This window comes from Pelophylax lessonae (assembly GCF_965119305.1).
Source record: "Pelophylax lessonae genome assembly, chromosome: 9".
Lineage (NCBI taxonomy): Eukaryota > Metazoa > Chordata > Amphibia > Anura > Ranidae > Pelophylax > Pelophylax lessonae.
Window position 1 is genome coordinate 243,362,733 of NC_138776.1, and position 19,088 is coordinate 243,381,820.

Genomic DNA, 19,088 nt, shown 5'->3' on the forward strand with positions numbered 1-19,088 from the left:
TAAAAGTGCGTTTGCGCAAAAAGAACGCTTTTTGGACACCATGGCCGTTCTCTATTTTTCAGGCACAAAGAACTGGAAAAGCACAGACAGGGCACTGGAAAAGTCACCAGGTGAAATCCTGTGGTGAAATGATATGATACAGTGTAATCCGTTAGGATCAAAGCTTTGTATCATGTCATTTAGTGTATTTACACTTTTGAATTTGCCGCCGGTTCCACCCCCATGCGTCACAACGTTCACAGGGAAGGGAACCGGAAGACAGGTGCCGGCATCGGCCAAGGACAGAGCGAGAGGACAGCGGGGAGAGAGTGTGAGGATGGTGGGGGATCGCAGGGAAGGTGAGAAACATTCTGGGGTAATCTCAAGTGTGGCTCGGGGGTTACCGCTTTTGGTACTGAAAATTAACCCCGAGCCACACTTGAGAATACCGCTAGGGAGGTGAAATGACAATGTGTTGCATTAGTGAAAAGCTACCAACAACCCTGTGTAACCAAAACATTTTATTTCTCAGAATTACTAATGTTATTTTCCATTCATTGACCATAATTTCCTCCAAAATGTGAATGGGTTCTTTTTTTTTTATTTTTTTTTTTACTACATATAAGTATGAAGGAAACATACAGAGATTAATTTTTATTTGACACAGATTATTTTAAATCATTTAAAAAATGTGGAATTATAAAATTCTTAATTCACAGGCTTCTGTTTTCTCCAAAGTAATATCTTTCATGAAATTGGGTAAGGTGGTGGTTGATGAGGCATTCCAGACACAACATTATTCTGTACCACAAATACCTGTGAGACAAGACAACAAATCAGTTTCAATAAATAGATGAAATGATGGCATCTAGTTGCCCAATAAATACTGATCATTCTGTCACCCTCAATTTTTAGGGGATGCAAAATTGCTCAATAATTGCCAAGGCTGAGCCATAATCTTTCACAGTGTGTGTGGGGCAATACTCATAGGGTGGGCCACTGCAGGGCCGCTGATAAGGTAGTAAAACTGTTCCTGTAGTACTGGGCCTAGGCCTCATCAGCTAAACAGGGGGGCCCGGGGCAGCTTTATTGTTGATTTCTGCTTAAAAAAAGTAATGGATTTTTACTAGCCCACACCCCTGCTTCTACTTTCTTACCAGTGCTTAAATTATATCTCCCTGGGCCCCATTGGGTCAACTATTTACTGCACCTTGGGGGGGAAGGTAGGGTGTAGGCAGAGATAGGGGGGCTCTGTCAGGAAGCCTGTATGGGGCTCCATGATTTCTAACAGCAGCCCTGGCTGGGCCACTGCATTATATACCCACCCTATAGTGATTCCTTTCTGTTTTTGAGGGGGGAGCTTTTTTAAACTATTTTTGAAGATGAGCCCTGGAGAGCCAACAGATATAAAGCCAAACCTAGGTTGGAGACAATGGAGAGAGCATAGGCATACACGAGGGCAAAATAAAACAAGCCCCTAATGTAGTTCAAGTCTATCCTATGAATCTGAAGATCCAAGCCCATTTTTTTGCAGTTTGACAGCAGGGTCCAAGGGATTCTCCCAAGACTTTAGAGGGATAGGTAGGGAGAGATCTCACACAACGAGGACACATTTTCAAGTGAAATAAGGAAAGTGGGATTTCTCCTATTTTTGGAGATATTTTATCTTGCCTCCTGTGGTGTCTCTAGGACAAGAAATGAGAATGCAGACGGAGTTCAGAGACATAGCTATGTTACTTTCAGGATTCGTTATTTTGTGGTAATTTTTGTATTTAAAGATTTTTTTTTGCATTACATATACTTACTAAGCATTAAGGGCTTTGATATGTTAAACCCCTGCTTACAGTCCTATACAGTAAACAAGCACACCAAACTACATCACATATATCAATCTTGATGTGCTCATTTGCTATCTAAACCTCTGCCTATGGGTCTGATGTATTCTGGGTTTCCCTTACATCTGAGCCATCTCTCTTCCAAGCTTATTGGGGTGTGTCAGGGGCTTGTCTTTTCCTGGGGTGTGTCAGGGGCATGTTTTTGCCCAGGGTCACTAAACAATGTGGTGCTGTATGAGTGTCCTTCTTTCATTCTGATTGGCCACAGTGCTCCTCAATAGGCAATCTGATACAAATCCAACACTGGTGCACTGAACATTGTGAGAGGTGGTGTGAAAACACAAACTTGCTCTGATTAACTCCAGAAAAGGAAAGCAAGTGGGAAAAAGATTCAGTCTGTGTTCACACTGCTGTGCGGTGTGGCTCACAGCAGGGGTCCGGTGCGTCCTTGTTCTCCATTTTATTGATGAATCAGGCCTGAATTTTTGGCTGGATTCTGACCTAAAATGGACCAAAAGATGCACAGGACCCTTCTGCAAACCTCTCTGTAACTGTTCCAGAGCTGTGCGAACCCCCTCCATTGAGTGCCAGACACAGTCTCCTGACATGCAAATTAGGAATCGACTGATTATTGGCAAAGCTGATATATCAAGGACCGATATGCACTTACCCTGATATATCGGAATCGGCCAACAAGGTGGCCAATATTACCGATATTTCGGAAAGTGCTTGTACCGGACTGATGCCTGCAGCTAGAGGCATCGCCCTGGTACCGGTGTCCATAGCCAACGGTCGGCTGTCTTGTAATGACAACCAGTGCGGCTGAGAAGCTGCTCGGCTGTGATTACAAGGAGCCTCCCACAGCCTTCCGCGGCTTGCCCAGGTCTCCAGTCCCACCAGGAGACCCGGGCAACCAGCCTGCATGGTCTCCGAAGACCCGATCAAAGCCGCATTCGGCTCTGAACGGGTCTCCATGCAAAAACCCGGAAGTGATGTCATGAGTACTGTCTGGCGCCAGATTAAAAAATTACAGCATTCAAAATAGCCAAACTTGGCGTTTTGAATGCTTTTAAGTGCAGAGGAGGGGTTTGGGGTCTTTTAGACCCCCAGATCCCTCCACAAGAGTACCTGTCAAGTAAAAAAATAAAGAAACATTTAAATGTACAAAAATATAAGCCAATATCGGCCGATACCGATATGAGATGACCAAAATATCGGTATCGGCAATGAAAAAACGATATTGGTCGATCTCTAATGCAAATTGGATGGATTGGAAACCCGCATCCAATTCGAATTAGGGCGAACCCAGCCTTAAAGTGGTTGTAAACCCCCCTCTCTAACTTATACCTATAGATAATCCTATAATAAGGCTTACCTATAGGTACTGTAAGTATCTCCTAAACTTGCACCATTTGCACCCCCCGTGCCTCTCCTTTAGAGCCCTGTGCCATGAACGGTGGCTCCCTCGTGCATGCACGGGAGTGGTGTCATCGCAGCTCCGGCCAATCTGATGGCCGAAGGAGGATGTGAACCAGGAAGTAGGACAGCTGAACATGTCAGCCGTGTCAACGGTGAGCGGGTGGCACTGCGGGGGCTTCATTCTAAGGTAAGTATTTAATAATTAGCTAGTATGCAATGCATACTAGCTCATTATACCTTTGTCTTTCAGGTTTTGTATTTTTTTAATTTATTTTTTCTGAGGTTTACAACCTCTTTAAGGAGATGGAACCGCATCAAGGTACTATATTATGTTGTTCCACTACTGCTGTTCTAATAAGATAAACTCAATCTAAAGCTTAATGTCTGTAGGGCAACAGCGCTGTGAAAGAAACAGGTGTTCCTATTTGGAGTCAAATGGTGCATAAAACTCATAAATAATAAACATTAAAAAATCATCACATTTCAAGAACAAATGAAGTGCCAACATACTTGTGTGCAAATATCAATGCTGACATTCATTATTACACCTTGCAAATCATTTAATGAACAAATAAAGTGCTAGCATGCTCTTTTGCAAATAACAATACTCACATTCACTGATTGCACCCTGTAAGGTGATGCTGTGCTACATAAAATGTAAACATAGAAAATGATCAACATACAACTTTACTTCTGGAAGAATGGTCAAACATTCCCATAGACACACTCCTAAACCTTGAGGACAGCCTTCCCAGAAGAGTTTTTGTACTTGACATTTCACTAGCACAGGTCAAGTGTTGTACATATATTGTTCCCAGAAGAGTTGAAGTTGTTATAGCTGCAAAGGGTGGGCCAACTCAATATTGAACCCTACATACTATGCCATTAAAGCTCATGTGCCTGTAAAGGCAGGCATCCCAAAACTTTTGATAATACAGTGTACTTTATAAAGTGGTGGAAGGTGCCACATCCTATAATCAGTGGATATTATAATATTAAACAGAAGTTTAGTCTGAAATACTAATGTGCTACCAAGTGAGTTTGATAAAGAAACACGTGGTCTCGGCTGTGACCGGAAGTAACGTCACCCGACTCCTTCCGATGCGTTGCGTCACTGACATGTGACCTTCTCAAGGGCTGGAATCAAAAAGCTAAATTATGGGTTCCTTTATCTTTACACCACAATCAAACTGACCAAGGACCAAGAGGGCAGGATCGTAAGAGTGAGATTGAACTGTGCTCTCAAACTGGTCCCACAGCCTTCTAGAACATGTGACGTGTCACAGGAGGGACTGGCGAAATGTCTGTATCTGTCACAGAATTCTGTGATTGGTAAGCTGCAAAATATTTAATGTTTTTGTTTTGGGTTTAATACCACTTTAAAGTGTTAGTTAATCTTTAGCGAGGTTTTCCCAAAATCTCCCTCTGCAATTCGATATGCTCTAAATGGCACATACCAGCATTCCTCCTGTTTGAAATGGCGCACATCCCCCCATTACAAATGCACCCGTTCAGGTGCTTTTCCATAAAAAACACTGGTCCCTCAATCCCCTTCAGTCCTGCCCTTTGTAGGACAGACTGGACAACCACTCAAGGCCATTCAAACTGTGCATGTGAGCAGTACACTCTCTCCTTCTCTAGCTGGCTGAGCTCACCTAAAGGAGTGAGCACATTGTGCATGGGCACAGTTTGAACAGTCCAGGGAGTCTGGAGCAGGGGACAGCACCCCATCCTTGTGGCCGCTAAGAAGCACACAACTGTAGTGTACTATTTATAGGTCATGGAATTTCTTTGGGGGGTTTTTGGAAAATCTTGCTGAAGGTGAATTTACACTTTAAGCACAACTTTGATATGACATTTATATCTTTTGTAGCACTGGATCAAATACATAAGGGCCCTTGGATAAGGGACTTGGATGAACAAGTTTTACAACATGATGGAGTCACTAACTTAAGGCCAGAAATCCCATAGGGTAATTGAGGCTTTAGGCTACAAAACTTTTCTGTAGCTGAAAACTCACTGAGGATACAACAGTTGAAGGTGGGGTTATATGTAATGACATAGAATTATCCTTAATTAGATGCAATAGGATTGTCTGTATTGCTAGACAATTAAAAATCTAGTATGAAAGTATGCTGTATTTCCCACAATGTCCTGCAAGCCTTCTGTCCAAAATTCCAAAAAGTTATGACATAAATGTACGGTTGGATTTATATACAGTGATGCTAAATTTATGCAAATTATGTAAAACTACTGTGGAATTTAGTGTAACAAGTCTATAAAAAATATAATGGGGTTGATATACTAAAACTGAAGAGTGTAGATCTGCATAGAAACCTGTCAGGATTATTGGGGGATTAAATGAAAGAAAAAAATGGATTTAAAAAGCCATGTATATTCAGTTTTATATATAGAGATTTTGAACAGTACAGCATCCATTTTGTTAGGAGTTCATGGAAAGTTCATGTTCTTTTACAAAATGCATTACAGAGAGTCTTGAAATTTTCAACAGATATCTTTGTATTTCTTTTAAATCATGAATAACAGGCCTTTTTACATCTTATCAGATAAGAGTCATTTTAGCTAGACACCAATAGTTGCTGATGGCCAGTCTCGCTTGTAATCTTATTGGTATTTTAACAATGGACAATAGTCCAGTGTATTCTATTAGGTTCATTTAAACTATATAAGTTTTAAAGATACATTATATCGTGTGTAAGAAAATATTAGCAATGATTATGTCATTATATTGTAAGGCATATATACATATTTAGAAATGATCTGTATACCATATTTTGAGTTTTATATTCTTGCACATAATAATCTTACTTAGGTAAAACTAATTACCTTATTTTAGAAACATTTGTGTAGGTCTAGTTTAAGTTTTTTTGACCGCTATAAATCCTCCAATCCTAGCCTAAGAGTGTATGACAGAATTCAAATAATTAATGGATCTTCACTAGCCAGAGGTCAAAAAGGTTATCAGATAATAATAGTGGTCTTATTGTATGTTTTATACTAAATCTAATAAGCAATACGATACTGCCCCCTTTGGAGATACTACTAAATGCAGTCTCGGGGTAAAATTATTAATTTTAAAAATATATATATTGTATTAAAAATATATCCTTTTTAAAATGGCTTTACCAGATCCAATCCCTGCCAAGGTGCATGATGGAGATATTAGATGGACATATGTGTATTATGAGAGGATGGACAAGTTTTTATGTTGTCATTTTATGATTTTTCTTCAATATAAAGAAATCATCATTCAATTTTAATATCCAAAATACTGGAATAATATGGAGGTGTGACAATGACCTCACCAGTTAATGGATAAAGTAATCCCAACCAATGGGGATAAATGTTCCTCCCTCTGGGTTTAACTTATGCTAATTTTAATGGTCCTTTGTTCAATACAATATAAAAAGGAGAACCCAGATGTGAGAGACACATTACATTACTGACAACATACATTACACCTACAACACACACGCTACTCACATCCATCTATATGCTCATCTATACATACTCCATCTTGCTCCATCACTTATCTAAAACTTTGAAGGACGCCAAACGAAACTCCTCCCTAACTGGCCACCATTTTAAGAAGGCATCCATCTTAAGGACTCTAGTAACGACCATTTGAAGCTAGCACCATCTTAAGTGTGGTAAATATACCTTGCTGTTTATTTGATTTTATTCATATTGTTTATTTCCTTCCTTATATGTTTTATATTGCATATTTAAGGGTAATAAGATTACAATCCCAGTCGCATAAACCATGGTAGATTTTTCTGTAGAAACTGATTTTTGTTTTTATACATTTTTATTAATATTAGATTTAGGACATATTAGCGATTTTAGTCTCCCGTTTTGCATAGCCTGTTCTCACTTCATCTGCAGCGAAGTGACTGTCGGCTGTGCAATTCGCAGACAATTGTGGTCTTTTTATACAGAACACTTATATATGGTTTATACTATACCTTGGGGAAAAAGGTAATCTTGCTTTATTTTTACTTTTATCATTGAGCTACACATCACATTGCATTTATCATTTTAAGTTTGTATTTTATGTAAAGTTGTTTCTTTGTGTCATTTCAAGTTTAATCATTTATTGTAAATACATGCCTTGTGAATAAATATTCTTATATATTCCCTACTGTAGACTGTTTTCACTAAGATTGGTATATGCTTTTAAAAAGAAATGAATTGATTAATAAGAACTTGTTACATATTGATTTGTGGAAATAAGTTGAGATTCTCCTACCTTACAGATCTTTGCTTATTGACATAAATAGACACTGTTATATTCAGAGCAGTATAAATATTCTGACAAACCAATCAGTAGAGATGGGCCAAAGGATGCCCTGTTTGTTTTTTGCGCCAGAATTCTCCAACATTGTGAAAGTTCAGAGCTGAATAACAAACCCGATTGAAGTCTATTGGACCCAAACTGGAATAATCAAAAGTGCCCCTTTTGAAGGCTTAGATGCAAGTTATTGGGCATACAAAGGGTATGGGGGTCCTGGTATTGCCCTGGGGGACATGTATCAATGAAAAAAAGTTTGTAAAAACATAATTTTTAAATAAGCAGTGTTTTACTGATGCTAAAAGTGAAATAACAAAAATAAAACATTTCTTTACATATAGTGCCTGGGGGGTCCCCTTAGTCTGCCTGTAAATTGGTGCATCTGTACTGTGTATAGAACCTGCCAAAGCCAAAAAAAATTACAAACCCAATTCCAAAAAAGTTGGGACACTGTACAAATTGAGAGTAAAAAAGCAATAGACTAATTTACAAATCTGATAAACTTATATTTTATTCATAATATAATATAGATAACATATCAAATGTTGAAAGTGAGACATTTTGAAATGTCATGCCAAATATTGGCTCATTTTGGATTCCATGAGAGCTACACATTCCAAAAAAAGTTGGGACAAGTAGCAATACGAGGCCAACAAAAAGTTAAATGTACATATACAGTAAGGAACAGCTGGAGGACCAATTTGTAACTTATTAGGTCAATTGGCAGCATGATTGGGTATAAAAAGCCCCTCTCAGAGTGGCAGTGTCTCTCAGAAGTCAAGATGGGCAGAGGATCACCAATTCCCCCAATGCTGCCGCGAAAAATAGTGGAGCAATATCAGAAAGGAGTTTCTACTAATATCATCCAAAGATTCAGAGAATCTTGAACAATCTTTGTGTGTAAGAGTCAAGGCCGGAAAACCATACTTGATCTTCAGGCCCTTAGACGGCACTGCATCACATACAGGAAAGCTACTGTAATTAAAATCACAACATGGGCTCAGGAATATTTCCAGAAAACATTGTCCGTGAACACAATCCACTGTGCCATTCACTGTTGCCAGCTAAAATTCTATAGGCCAAAAAAGAAGCCATATCTAAACATCATCCAGAAGCGCAGGCGTTTTCTCTGGGCCAAGACTCATTTAAAATGGTCTGTGGCAAAATGGAAAACTGTTCTGTGGTCAGACTAATCAAAATTTGAAGTTATTTTTGGAAAACTGGGACGCCATGTCATCCGGACTAAAGAGGACAAGGACAACCCAAGCTGTTGTCATCGCTCAGTTCAGAAGCCTGCATCTCTGATGGTATGGGGTTGCATTAGTATGTGTGGCATGGGCAGCTTACACATCTGGAAAGGCTGCATCAATGGTGAAAGGTATATCCAAGTTCTAGAACAACATATGCTCCCATCCAGACATTGTCTCTTTCAGGGAAGACCTTTCATTTTCCAACAGGATGATGCCAGACCATATACTGCATCAATTACAACATCATGGCTGTGTAGAAGAAGGATCCGGGTACTGAAATGGCCAGCCTGCAGTCCAGATCTTTCACCCATAGAAAACATTTAGCGCATCATAAAGATGAAGATACGACAAAGAAAACCTAAGACAGTTGAGCAACTAGAAGCCTATATTAGACAAGAATGGGATAACATTCCTATTCCTAATCTTGAGCAACTTGTCTCCTCGGTCCCCAGACATTTGCAGACTGTTATAAAAAGAAGAGGGGATTCCACACAGTGCTAAACATGGCCTTGTCCCAACTTTTTTGAGATATGTTGATGCCAGGAAATTTAAAATCAACTTATTTTTCCCTTAAAATTATACATTTTCTCAGTTTAAACATTTGATATGTCATCTGTGTTGTATTCTGAATAAAATATTGAAATTTGAAACTTCCACATCATTGCTTTCTGTTTTCTGTGATTTGGCAAATGAACAGATCCAGAGGATACTGAGGTTTGCCTTTAAGTCATCTAGATGTACCAAAACCCAGGAGATGAATTATAAGCTTATAACGAGATGGTATATTACGCCCAAGAAATTACATAGCTGGTACCCAAGTGAAACAAATTTATGCTGGATATGTGGAAAAGAAGTAGGCACACTGTATCATATCTTCTGGACCTGTGCTAAGATAAAATCATACTGGGCGGGAGTGAAGTCTATAATTCAGAAATTTGTGGAATATGAAATAGAGGAGAATCCGATCTTCTTTTTGCTACATGTGTCGGACATACCAGCAAGTAGCTATGAAAGATCTGTCATCCCTCAACTGGTAAACGCGGCAAAGGCATGCATTCCAGGCTTTTGGAAAAAGACACAACCTCCCTCAAGATCTGATTGGATACACAGGATATAGGATAATAGGAGATTGGAAGAATTAATTGCTATGTCACAAAATAGACAGGAAAAATATAAAAAAATATGGGAATTATGGAATCATTTTATTATCTCTGATGAAGGGAAACAATTTATAGCAGGATAAAATAGGGAAAAATAAGATATAGGGAGGGAGGTAACTTCTCCATCGCTGGCCGCAAAATTGTTTTTTTTTTTTTTTTCTTTATAAGGGGGGAGGGTGGGAAGGGAGGGAAGGAATGGAAAAGAAAAAAAAAAAAGGGAATGCAAGGAAATTGTAAAAAGAGATGTGATATTATATAATAAGCTGGAAATGTATTTGATATAAGAAAAGTTATGTATAATTTTATGAATTCCTGAATAAAAAGATAATATTTGAAAAAAAAATATTGAAATTTGAAACTTCCACATCATTGCTTTCTGTTTTTATTCACAATTTGTACAACTTTGTCCCAACTTTTTAAGAATCGGGTTTGTACATTTTCCCAGCGAGCTTCCTTTTTCTTTTCTAAGCAACTGCTTGGGGAGCCAGTCTGTATGATGAGGCCACAATTTAGTGCACTCAGAACAAGATAAGAACAAAATTAGAGATTTGATTTGACAAATTCTGGTTTCTGTTTTGCACACTTTGGATAGAAGTAACAGGTGTGGAAAAATTGGGCTTTGAGTAATGGAGGTCCCTTCACACCATGGCCATGCATTTGAAGAAGAGGGTAAGTCCCTGGAAATTCATCATGCACACCCCTCTCCTGACATTCACCAGGCATTTTGACAGCTATCATCCCCATGTGGAGCCTAGAACGCCGCTGCCACATACCCATACTTGGAGCTGGAGATGGCTGCCTCCCTGTCATCCTCAGTCCCTGTTTGCTCAGTGATGTCTATAGCCTCACACTGATTACAGCTGCTTGGTCCCATGTTTTCCCTATCCATGCTGTTTCATGCTAACTTCTATGTAAGTGTGTTGCTTATTTTAAGTAAGTAACAAAAGAAAGCTGCGCTTAGACTTAATAAATAATGAACCAAAATAGATTCATTCAATCACTCAGAGCAAGCTGCTAGCACATATGTGAGATAAAACATAGATGACATAATATAAAAAGGAAGGTGCAGCGCTAAACCCCTCAAAAAGTCCACAAAACTCTTGAATGTAGCTGTGAGTGGATGAAGCAATCTGGTCAGTCAGGCAGAAGTGCAGATGAAACCACCACCAACACCAAACACACTGCCTCTTACCCCATAGCCACATCAAAACAGCATGGAATTATCCTTAGACCGGCAAAGCAAATATCCACAGAGATATAGGAACGACAAGCCCCACTCCTTTATAATGGTAATTCCTCCATATACATAGAATATCCTTGTTGTTATTCAGAGGTGCAAAGATCCCAAGGGTACAAAAAGGAAACACTCATGGGATAGTACGTTCCAAATAGGCACAGATGTATTATATAGTTTAAGATTTACACTCACATTTTGTAGGATAAAAAAGTGCCATGATTGCATAAAGGCTAGATTAGTTTCAAACCACAAAGATGGCCACTGTGTCCCAGTACGCAATGATCCCACCCAACGCGTTTCATCAGCAAAGGTCTGAAACCCTCAAAAAGTTTCTTGTCCACTGGATGTTTAAAATCTTGTCAGTTTTTTTTCTATTTTTTAAACGGATTTTCAGATTCCATCACTTCCTGTAGCTTGTATCAGCTTTCACTTCCTATTAGGTAATCTCCCAGGACCTGTGGGGCAGGGTTTAATCACTAAATAATGTGGGGGTTGTATCTGGCTCTAATACTAGCCAGTCCCTCTCCAGCAACTGACCTCACCGCACGTCCCTGGTCTGGTTGGATGACTTTTAATAGGAAGGTTTAAGCCTTTAGGGCTATACAGATGTACTGTATAAGTGACTTTTCATTTTGTAGCTTTGGTCCTATGTCAGGGATTTTCATCTCCAGGATCTTTAATTATTGTTCTTTTTGGTCTTGAGAAATGTACTACTGGTCAGCCACCACTATTGGATAATAACATTGCAATCTTTCTTCCTCTCAAATGTTATTGTTTTGAATCTATAATATTTACTGTTCCAACCTATTAGCAATTTGATTAATGTATTTATTATTAAGTGCCATTATTTCAATTTGAGATGCGGTTCCTTCCTGGTTCCGCTGGATGCCCCTGTGTCCTCCTTCTTAAATAGAAAAAGGGAAGGAGTGTCATCAGCACACCAAGGATTCTTCAAAAGGGTCCAAAGCTTTACTTCAGTGGTCACATAATAAACATGTAAAAAATTTAAAGCAAAAAATGATGCCTCCACCCAGCGCTTAGGTTAAATAATACTGCTATAATAATATAAAGCCAAACCTCACTAGTGTAACGCTCTAGCGTTTGTTTAGAGAGTTGGATTTGCAGCTGCAGAATCTCCACTCAGTAGTCATGTAGAGATGTGTTGAATCACCATATCCAACTCTCCAGACTCATCATTGTGGCCAGCCTGCTTCAGCATACAATATACAAACACTCAATAAGATGTTCCTGGAGTGATAGGTTGTATATGATAGTATAGAGGTGATGTGCTGAAAGGACAGGCGTGAGTTGTGATAGCAATGATGAGTACTCAATAGTAATGTTCAGGAGAGTAGTAGATGATGGTAGATAGGTTAGCAATCATGTGCAATAACAGGTGGTAGGGGACAGTAGATGGAGTGTACAAGAGAGGCTAACTTAGTGCAAGGATATAGATGGTAGTAGACTCAAGAGCTAGCAATCTATGTAACAGTGCAGATGATAGAAATAGTAATGCATAGATAGTAACAGTCCTTAGTATGCAGAAGTAGATAGTGTAAGTTTGATAGGAAGGAATCCCCTGTGGGGTACTTATCACTAGTTAGATTAGTAAGCTGAAGGGTCCGGTAATGAGTGAATGATCGGGTAGCGAGATACGGGATCAATAGCGAGGTTCCTGTCTATCCAGGTATGGCAATAGCTGGAGGCTCCGGCAGCGTAAGACAAGGCTGTATACCATGCGGTTTGAACGAACAATTTGTGAGAGAGAAGCCGGCGATTGAAATAGCCGCTCAGAGCGGCGCTTAGTGATGACGTCATGCGGCTTAAAGGTATATGCGTTCCACCTAGCTGAAAAGGTGGGACGCAATATGAAGGAGGAAATTACCTATAAGGGTACCGAAGGTACCAGAATCTTAAAACTAGAGATTAAATAGCACACAGTGAATATAGGATCAAACCAACCCCTAAGGATTGAACAATCCAAACAGGAGCTGCTGCTATAATATAAGCTGCTTAATAAACATACAGCAATATTTTGGAGCCACGCAGGGCTCCTTCATCAGGCACATAATTGGGGTGTTTTTGAATGTTGATGGGGTGTTTTTGAATGTTCTGGGTGTTTTGGGTTTTTTGTACAAACAGCTATTATATACATAAAAGTCCTCTAGTAAGAAACACTGTGAAAGGTCACTATAGATACAAACCTATATTTTGTACACATTTACATTTTTTAAATGAATCATCTTGATTTAGCGCAGATCTCATCGCCAATGAAACTCCTGATGAAGCGGCATTGAATACATGTAACATGCATTGAGTCAAAGTGTCCCCCTTTTTATTGTGTAGTTTTTTTGAAAAGTTGATGGCTGCGTTGGACTGACCTGCTCGATAGAGGGTCTGTTGATGGGTGGTAGGTGAGAGAGGGCCACTTGGGGAAATTAACTCCCACTCAATATGGCCCGACTGGATGAAAAAAGGCAGTGGACCCTTGTTAAGGGGTCTGAGCTTCTACTGTACCTTAAGATACGGCTTAGTGGTCATTTCCAATGTTTCTAGTGGTAGTCGGTTAAAGGAGCGCCCAAAATCAGCAATAAGAATCCCAATTGATTTTGGGCACTCCTTTAACCCACTACCACCCTTTTCATTGTGGGAACCAGCATTAGGATATGCTATGATATACTGTATATAGTGACGGTTATTTAAATATTTGTGTCAACATAATATTATAACTGGACAATGATATTTGTGTAAGAAAAACAGAAGTTGTTTGTCATATTATCCAGTTTTTAAGCTATCCAGGGGGATTATGGAAATTAGTTATTTTAATGGATGTATAAATAAAATATTTTTGTTTTAAGCTATATTGTGTGTTAATGTGATGCCTCAAAAGTCCACATTCCTATACAACATGAGCAATTACACAAATCCACCTACCACATCACACAATATTTCTTTACGATCCCCAATACACATTACTCTGTGTAATTAAATCCCCTAGCAGACAGACAGGTGAGCTCATTAGCACACTTAACAATAGGTGAATGGAAAAGCTGTCTCAGACCCTATTTTAGACAAAAGCACTAAAATGATTAGCAGACATGGTGTCTCTCATAGTTCCTCGACGCCCAAATTAGGAGCTGCACTTCCTGTGCCTGACAGTGTAAAGAAATAAGATAGATCTTCATATTTCCTGAGAGATATTGTTAATGCATATTATTGTCCCATTTGAAGTAGTCCAAACCATATTCTCAGTATTCACCACCCTCTTTGTCACCCTGCATCCATAATAGATGCAGGGTGACTTAAACATAAGAGAGCCCCATAAGGCTGGGCATGGTGCCCCCCAACCTCTCTAAAGGAATTTGGGGTCCACAACCCCCATGCCCAAAGTGACTCCTGTCACAGCAACTATCTGTTTACAAGACCCTTGAGCCTTACCTGCGCAGGGGTATTATGTCCATCACCCACAGCCCGGCATCCGAACACAGACAGGGAAATAGACACACAGAACAGCAAGAGATTGAGGATAAGAAGTAGGGCAAGAACAGCTTTCGCGCCAGCCTATGAAAACCAAGAGGTAATCAAAGATTAATACGGCATCATGCCACGCTTTGCAATATGATCATATACTACATACTGTATATCACAAGTTTAAAAGGGCATGTTAGAAGATCAGTCCACCTTAAACAGATATTTTACAGATGGAACCTGTTGGGATAAACCAATCTCTGACATCTCCTTCTGTCCCTGTCCACCTTAGAACTTTGGGTGTTCCTGACCACCTTTGTTTGTTTTAGCTCCTCCTTAAAGTCTACTCTATAACCAGAATTTCTGCCTTAATGTTAGTTGTAGTGTTTTCTGGGATCTGTTCCTTAAAATTATAGAGTACTCAGCTATTAAAAAGGGACAAACCTCAAAGGCAAAAGGCGGGCAAGTAAAACTTTCTCTATATATGTAGTGTATATTATACCTTTCTAAAGCTATGTAGAGCATAGTCACGTATTATATTTCAATAAATGTACCTGCTGTTCCCGCCAGCTAGGGCCAATTTGCCTAGGGTAGCATGATATCAAGCATCACATATGTGCAAGTATTTTGGACATTGTCACACTTTGAGTAGGATAACCCATTCATTTCAATGGGCTGCCCTATATGCAACAAATGTGGCAAAGAAGCTCACATCTTTTTGAGATTTGCTAATTCACACTTTTAGTACCATACATTCTTTTTGCATGCACATGAATGTACATCTTGCTTCGTATGTTTGGGTGACATTAACAATGAATGGCAGGAGAAAAAGCATTTTTGTGTGTTGCGTGTATACATGAACAATTGCACAATCTTGCACGAGTTGTCATGCTACTCTAGTTTCAATGGGGCCTAAGAGCATTAAACACAGTTTCCCATAGCAGGGTGGCAAAATTCCTGCCGCACTTCTGAATTCTCCAAATGTTATTTTACTAGAGACTATTACTGTACTACTGTACATGAAGGTGTTACCAGAATCATCATATCACAGTTTACTCCAGTTCCTTGGCACCTAAAATACCAGGAGACACCCCATACTGTGACAGCTACCATAGTGCATTCTGGGAGTTGTAGATTCTCAATACAAGTGCTCTGCGCAACATGATGATGTTGCAGAGACAATGCCACATGCTCATGTAGAGTGGAAGATACAGAAAAGCCGATTTGAAAAAAAAAACTGGGATGAAGTATACAGTATTTCACAGAAAAGGGTCATATCCTAGGAACCCTTGAAATAGTTTTTCAGGTCTCAGGAAGCCCCAGCTAAAATGAAATAATTTGGGTCAAAAGGGAGAATTTTCTTCCCCTGGAGCTGGTGGTCAGTGGGAAGAATGCTCCCCTTATAGTGGTTATCAGATGCTGCATCGGTCCCCCCAGCGCCTCTAACGCTGAGAATCGAGTGATCGAACACCGCCTAACGCCAGGTTCTCAAAGCTCCCTGAGCAAAGAGCTGCTGCTTGTCCATTAGCAGCTCTCTGCTCTGCCCCCTCTTTGCTCACCGGAATGCTGGGCTGTGGAGGGGGTGGGAGCAGCCAGCTCAGGCTCTCAGTGGCTTACTGAGAGGCTGAGCCAGGTGCCGGTCCAGGCATGTGGGTGGATCCCGACTCTGTGGTTGTAATGACACCGAGGCTGTTCCAACTCTCAGCCCACTCTCTGCTGAAAACGGGTCACAGAAGTGCAAAACGAACTGCACTCCTGTGATCAACAGGAGAAGTACAGCCAGTTGAGCTTTGACTGTACTTCTCCTTTAAATCTTAAAGCAGTTCAGTCAAAAACTAAACTTAAACCTGTTCCCACCCATTCTAAGTCCTTCTCCTTTAAATCTTAAAGCAGTCCAGTCAAAAACTAAACTTAAACCTGTTCCCACCCATTCTAAGTCCTATACTAACTACCCTGAGGAAAGATGCTTATACTTACCTAATCCCTAGATGCACTGGTCCAGTCACGTGATCTCCAGAGCAGCCGGCTTCAGTGAAGAGAAGAGATTGCCGACAACGGCTGTTATGCCTATGAGGGGATGTCACCCTTAGACTTAATATGTGGCATCTGTTATAAGCTGTCCCTCAGGAAGTTTTTGACTGGACTTCTAGTTTAGACCTCCACTGGATTTAATTATTGGCTGGAATTGCTCTACAGGATTTAATTATTGGCTGGAATTGCTCTACAACATTTACCTATTGGCTGGAATTGCTCTACAGTATTAGTGTCTGAGAAATAAAGAAAGCAAAACATACAACCAATTCATCCAAGCCACCATAGGTAGTATTCTTTATTGTATCCAATGCAGCCAGATCTGCACAGATCAATATGAACGCAATGAAGCTGATGATAGCTGTAATGATGTTCATAGCAAGAGAGCCCTTGATCTGAAAAAGACACATAAACACTATTAAATCTGTAACATATGAATACACTACTTTTTTTTACCATTTGTTTTGTCCTCCAAATCAACATACAGTAATAATTTTTCATCAAACAATTTTGTTTTTAAAAAAAAATACCTCTTTGGAGAGCTAGTGATGTCATCATTGGGTTTGTTTGATGGTCTTTGCTCCAAGTTTGGTTGGAGGGGCTGTTAGGCTTCTGTAAACATCACAGCACCCTCTCTCAGAACTTTTTTAAAGAGTGTTACATGAAATAACACATCTCCAGAAATTGAAAAGACAAGAACTCACTGCTCAAGGTGGTGTGATTGCCTGATGACTCACACCGATGCATGCCCCGGCTCGCCTCCGTGAAAACTTGATAAAGGAAAAGGAATTGACAGCACTCCAGATTGAGTCAAAATCCAGATTTATTGACTGGACATCCAAATATGACAATCGTGACAAGGTAGACGCGTTTCACACACTGACTGTGTGCTTAATCATTACTATGATTAAGCACACAGTCAGTGTGTGAAACGCGTCTACCTTGTCACGATTGTCATATTTGGATGTCCAGTCAATAAATCTGGATTTTGACTCAACCTGGAGTGCTGCCAATTCCTTTTCCTTTAACACATCTCCAGAAAACCTTTCACATACTGCTTTAGAACAAAAGGACCGGAGGCACAGAAAACGAATAGCCATGAGAGGCAAACAACTATAGTACAAATCAGGAGAGAGAAATGATGATGATTGAAGTCCTTCGCAAAGGAAACGAAGGCGGGTCGTGATAGTTGCCACAGCTTTGAAGGGTTGTATTGTGGAGTTATGTAGGGCATTGACTTAAGACAAGTGTGGGGAAAACAGATGTAACACTACTCCCTTGGGAGCTGCTGAATACGGGTTCCCCCTGGGTTACCATTAGCAACAGTAATACAGTTCAACATTTTTAGAGTGATTTTGGCTCAGTCAGGAAACAGTCCAGTAGCTTTGGTTTTTGTGTTTTTATTTAGAACTTGGGTAGGATAAGGGAATGAGTGGGATATTCCAACTTTGTGTAACTATGCACAGTTAGCTGGGACGACTGAATATTGCTGAGTAACGCTGAATAGCAATGAATAATGCTAGTCACGGCTAGGCCACTGCTTCACCCTGTCTTTAGCAGTAAAGTAGAATTGAGAGAACCTTCTGAGGTAAACTGTACTGTACTGCAGAACAAACTTCAGGGCCCTTCCTGGCACCCCCTTTGTTCCTATTCTTCAGGTTCAACTACACGCCACCCTCTTTACTATTACATTTCCTGTGTGAGCTAGCTCCTTGATCCCCTGTCTTCTCTGGAGTGGTCCCCTTTCCTAGGCAGACCCTTTGGCAAATCTCCTGGTACTCACGATACTGTTTTTCCAGAGAGACTCTGCCAGCAGCTCCACTTGTCAGCACTGGCTGGGTTTCCTCCACTGTCCAACAAGCTCCATCATTGGATGCAGTGGGGACACTCCCTCAGACCCAGTGAATCACACCTGGAGACATGCAACAGGCAACCTAACAGATCAGGCTTCCCTGATAAGCAGAATGGAGCAATTAGATGCTTTTTCCTAGCACCTACCTAGGAAGGTGCTACAAAAATATATATAAATTCACCTCCAATATACCAGAACTGTATAAAACAAACCAGAGAACATAGTAAGTAGTGAACACACAGTGAGCAACTGTCCAAACCAAGTATATACAGACAGCAGTATTTGTAAAGCATAGTCGTATCGGAGCCAGGGTCATACTTGGGAGATCAGGCAGAAGGAGCAGGGAGCAAGCCAGGACAAGGAAAGGGTACACAGGCTAAGGAACAAGCAAGCATGTAAGGGATCAGGCTGCAGGGTCAGGGTGAGGGATCAGGTTCAGGATGCAGAAACTCAGGAACACAGGTCAGGGGCCCATGAAACAAAACACCAAGGCAAAGAGGGGAAGCATAGGCAGGACTTAAAGTGGAGTTCCAGCCAACTGTCAA

At 40.3% G+C, this 19,088-nt stretch overlaps 1 protein-coding gene across 1 annotated transcript in view; it reads right to left on the reverse strand.

The window, feature by feature from the left end:
• Positions 1–726: 726 nt before the first annotated feature.
• Positions 727–19,088, reverse strand: part of LOC309563732 (membrane-spanning 4-domains subfamily A member 4A-like) — a gene marked incomplete at both ends in the record, with an annotated part of 53,477 nt that continues 35,115 nt past the window's right edge. The window contains 3 exons of the mRNA XM_082268331.1: positions 727–795; positions 14,631–14,753; positions 16,955–17,086. Coding sequence (XP_082124457.1) covers positions 727–795; positions 14,631–14,753; positions 16,955–17,086 — 324 coding nt within the window. The remainder of the gene's footprint in view (positions 796–14,630; positions 14,754–16,954; positions 17,087–19,088) is intronic.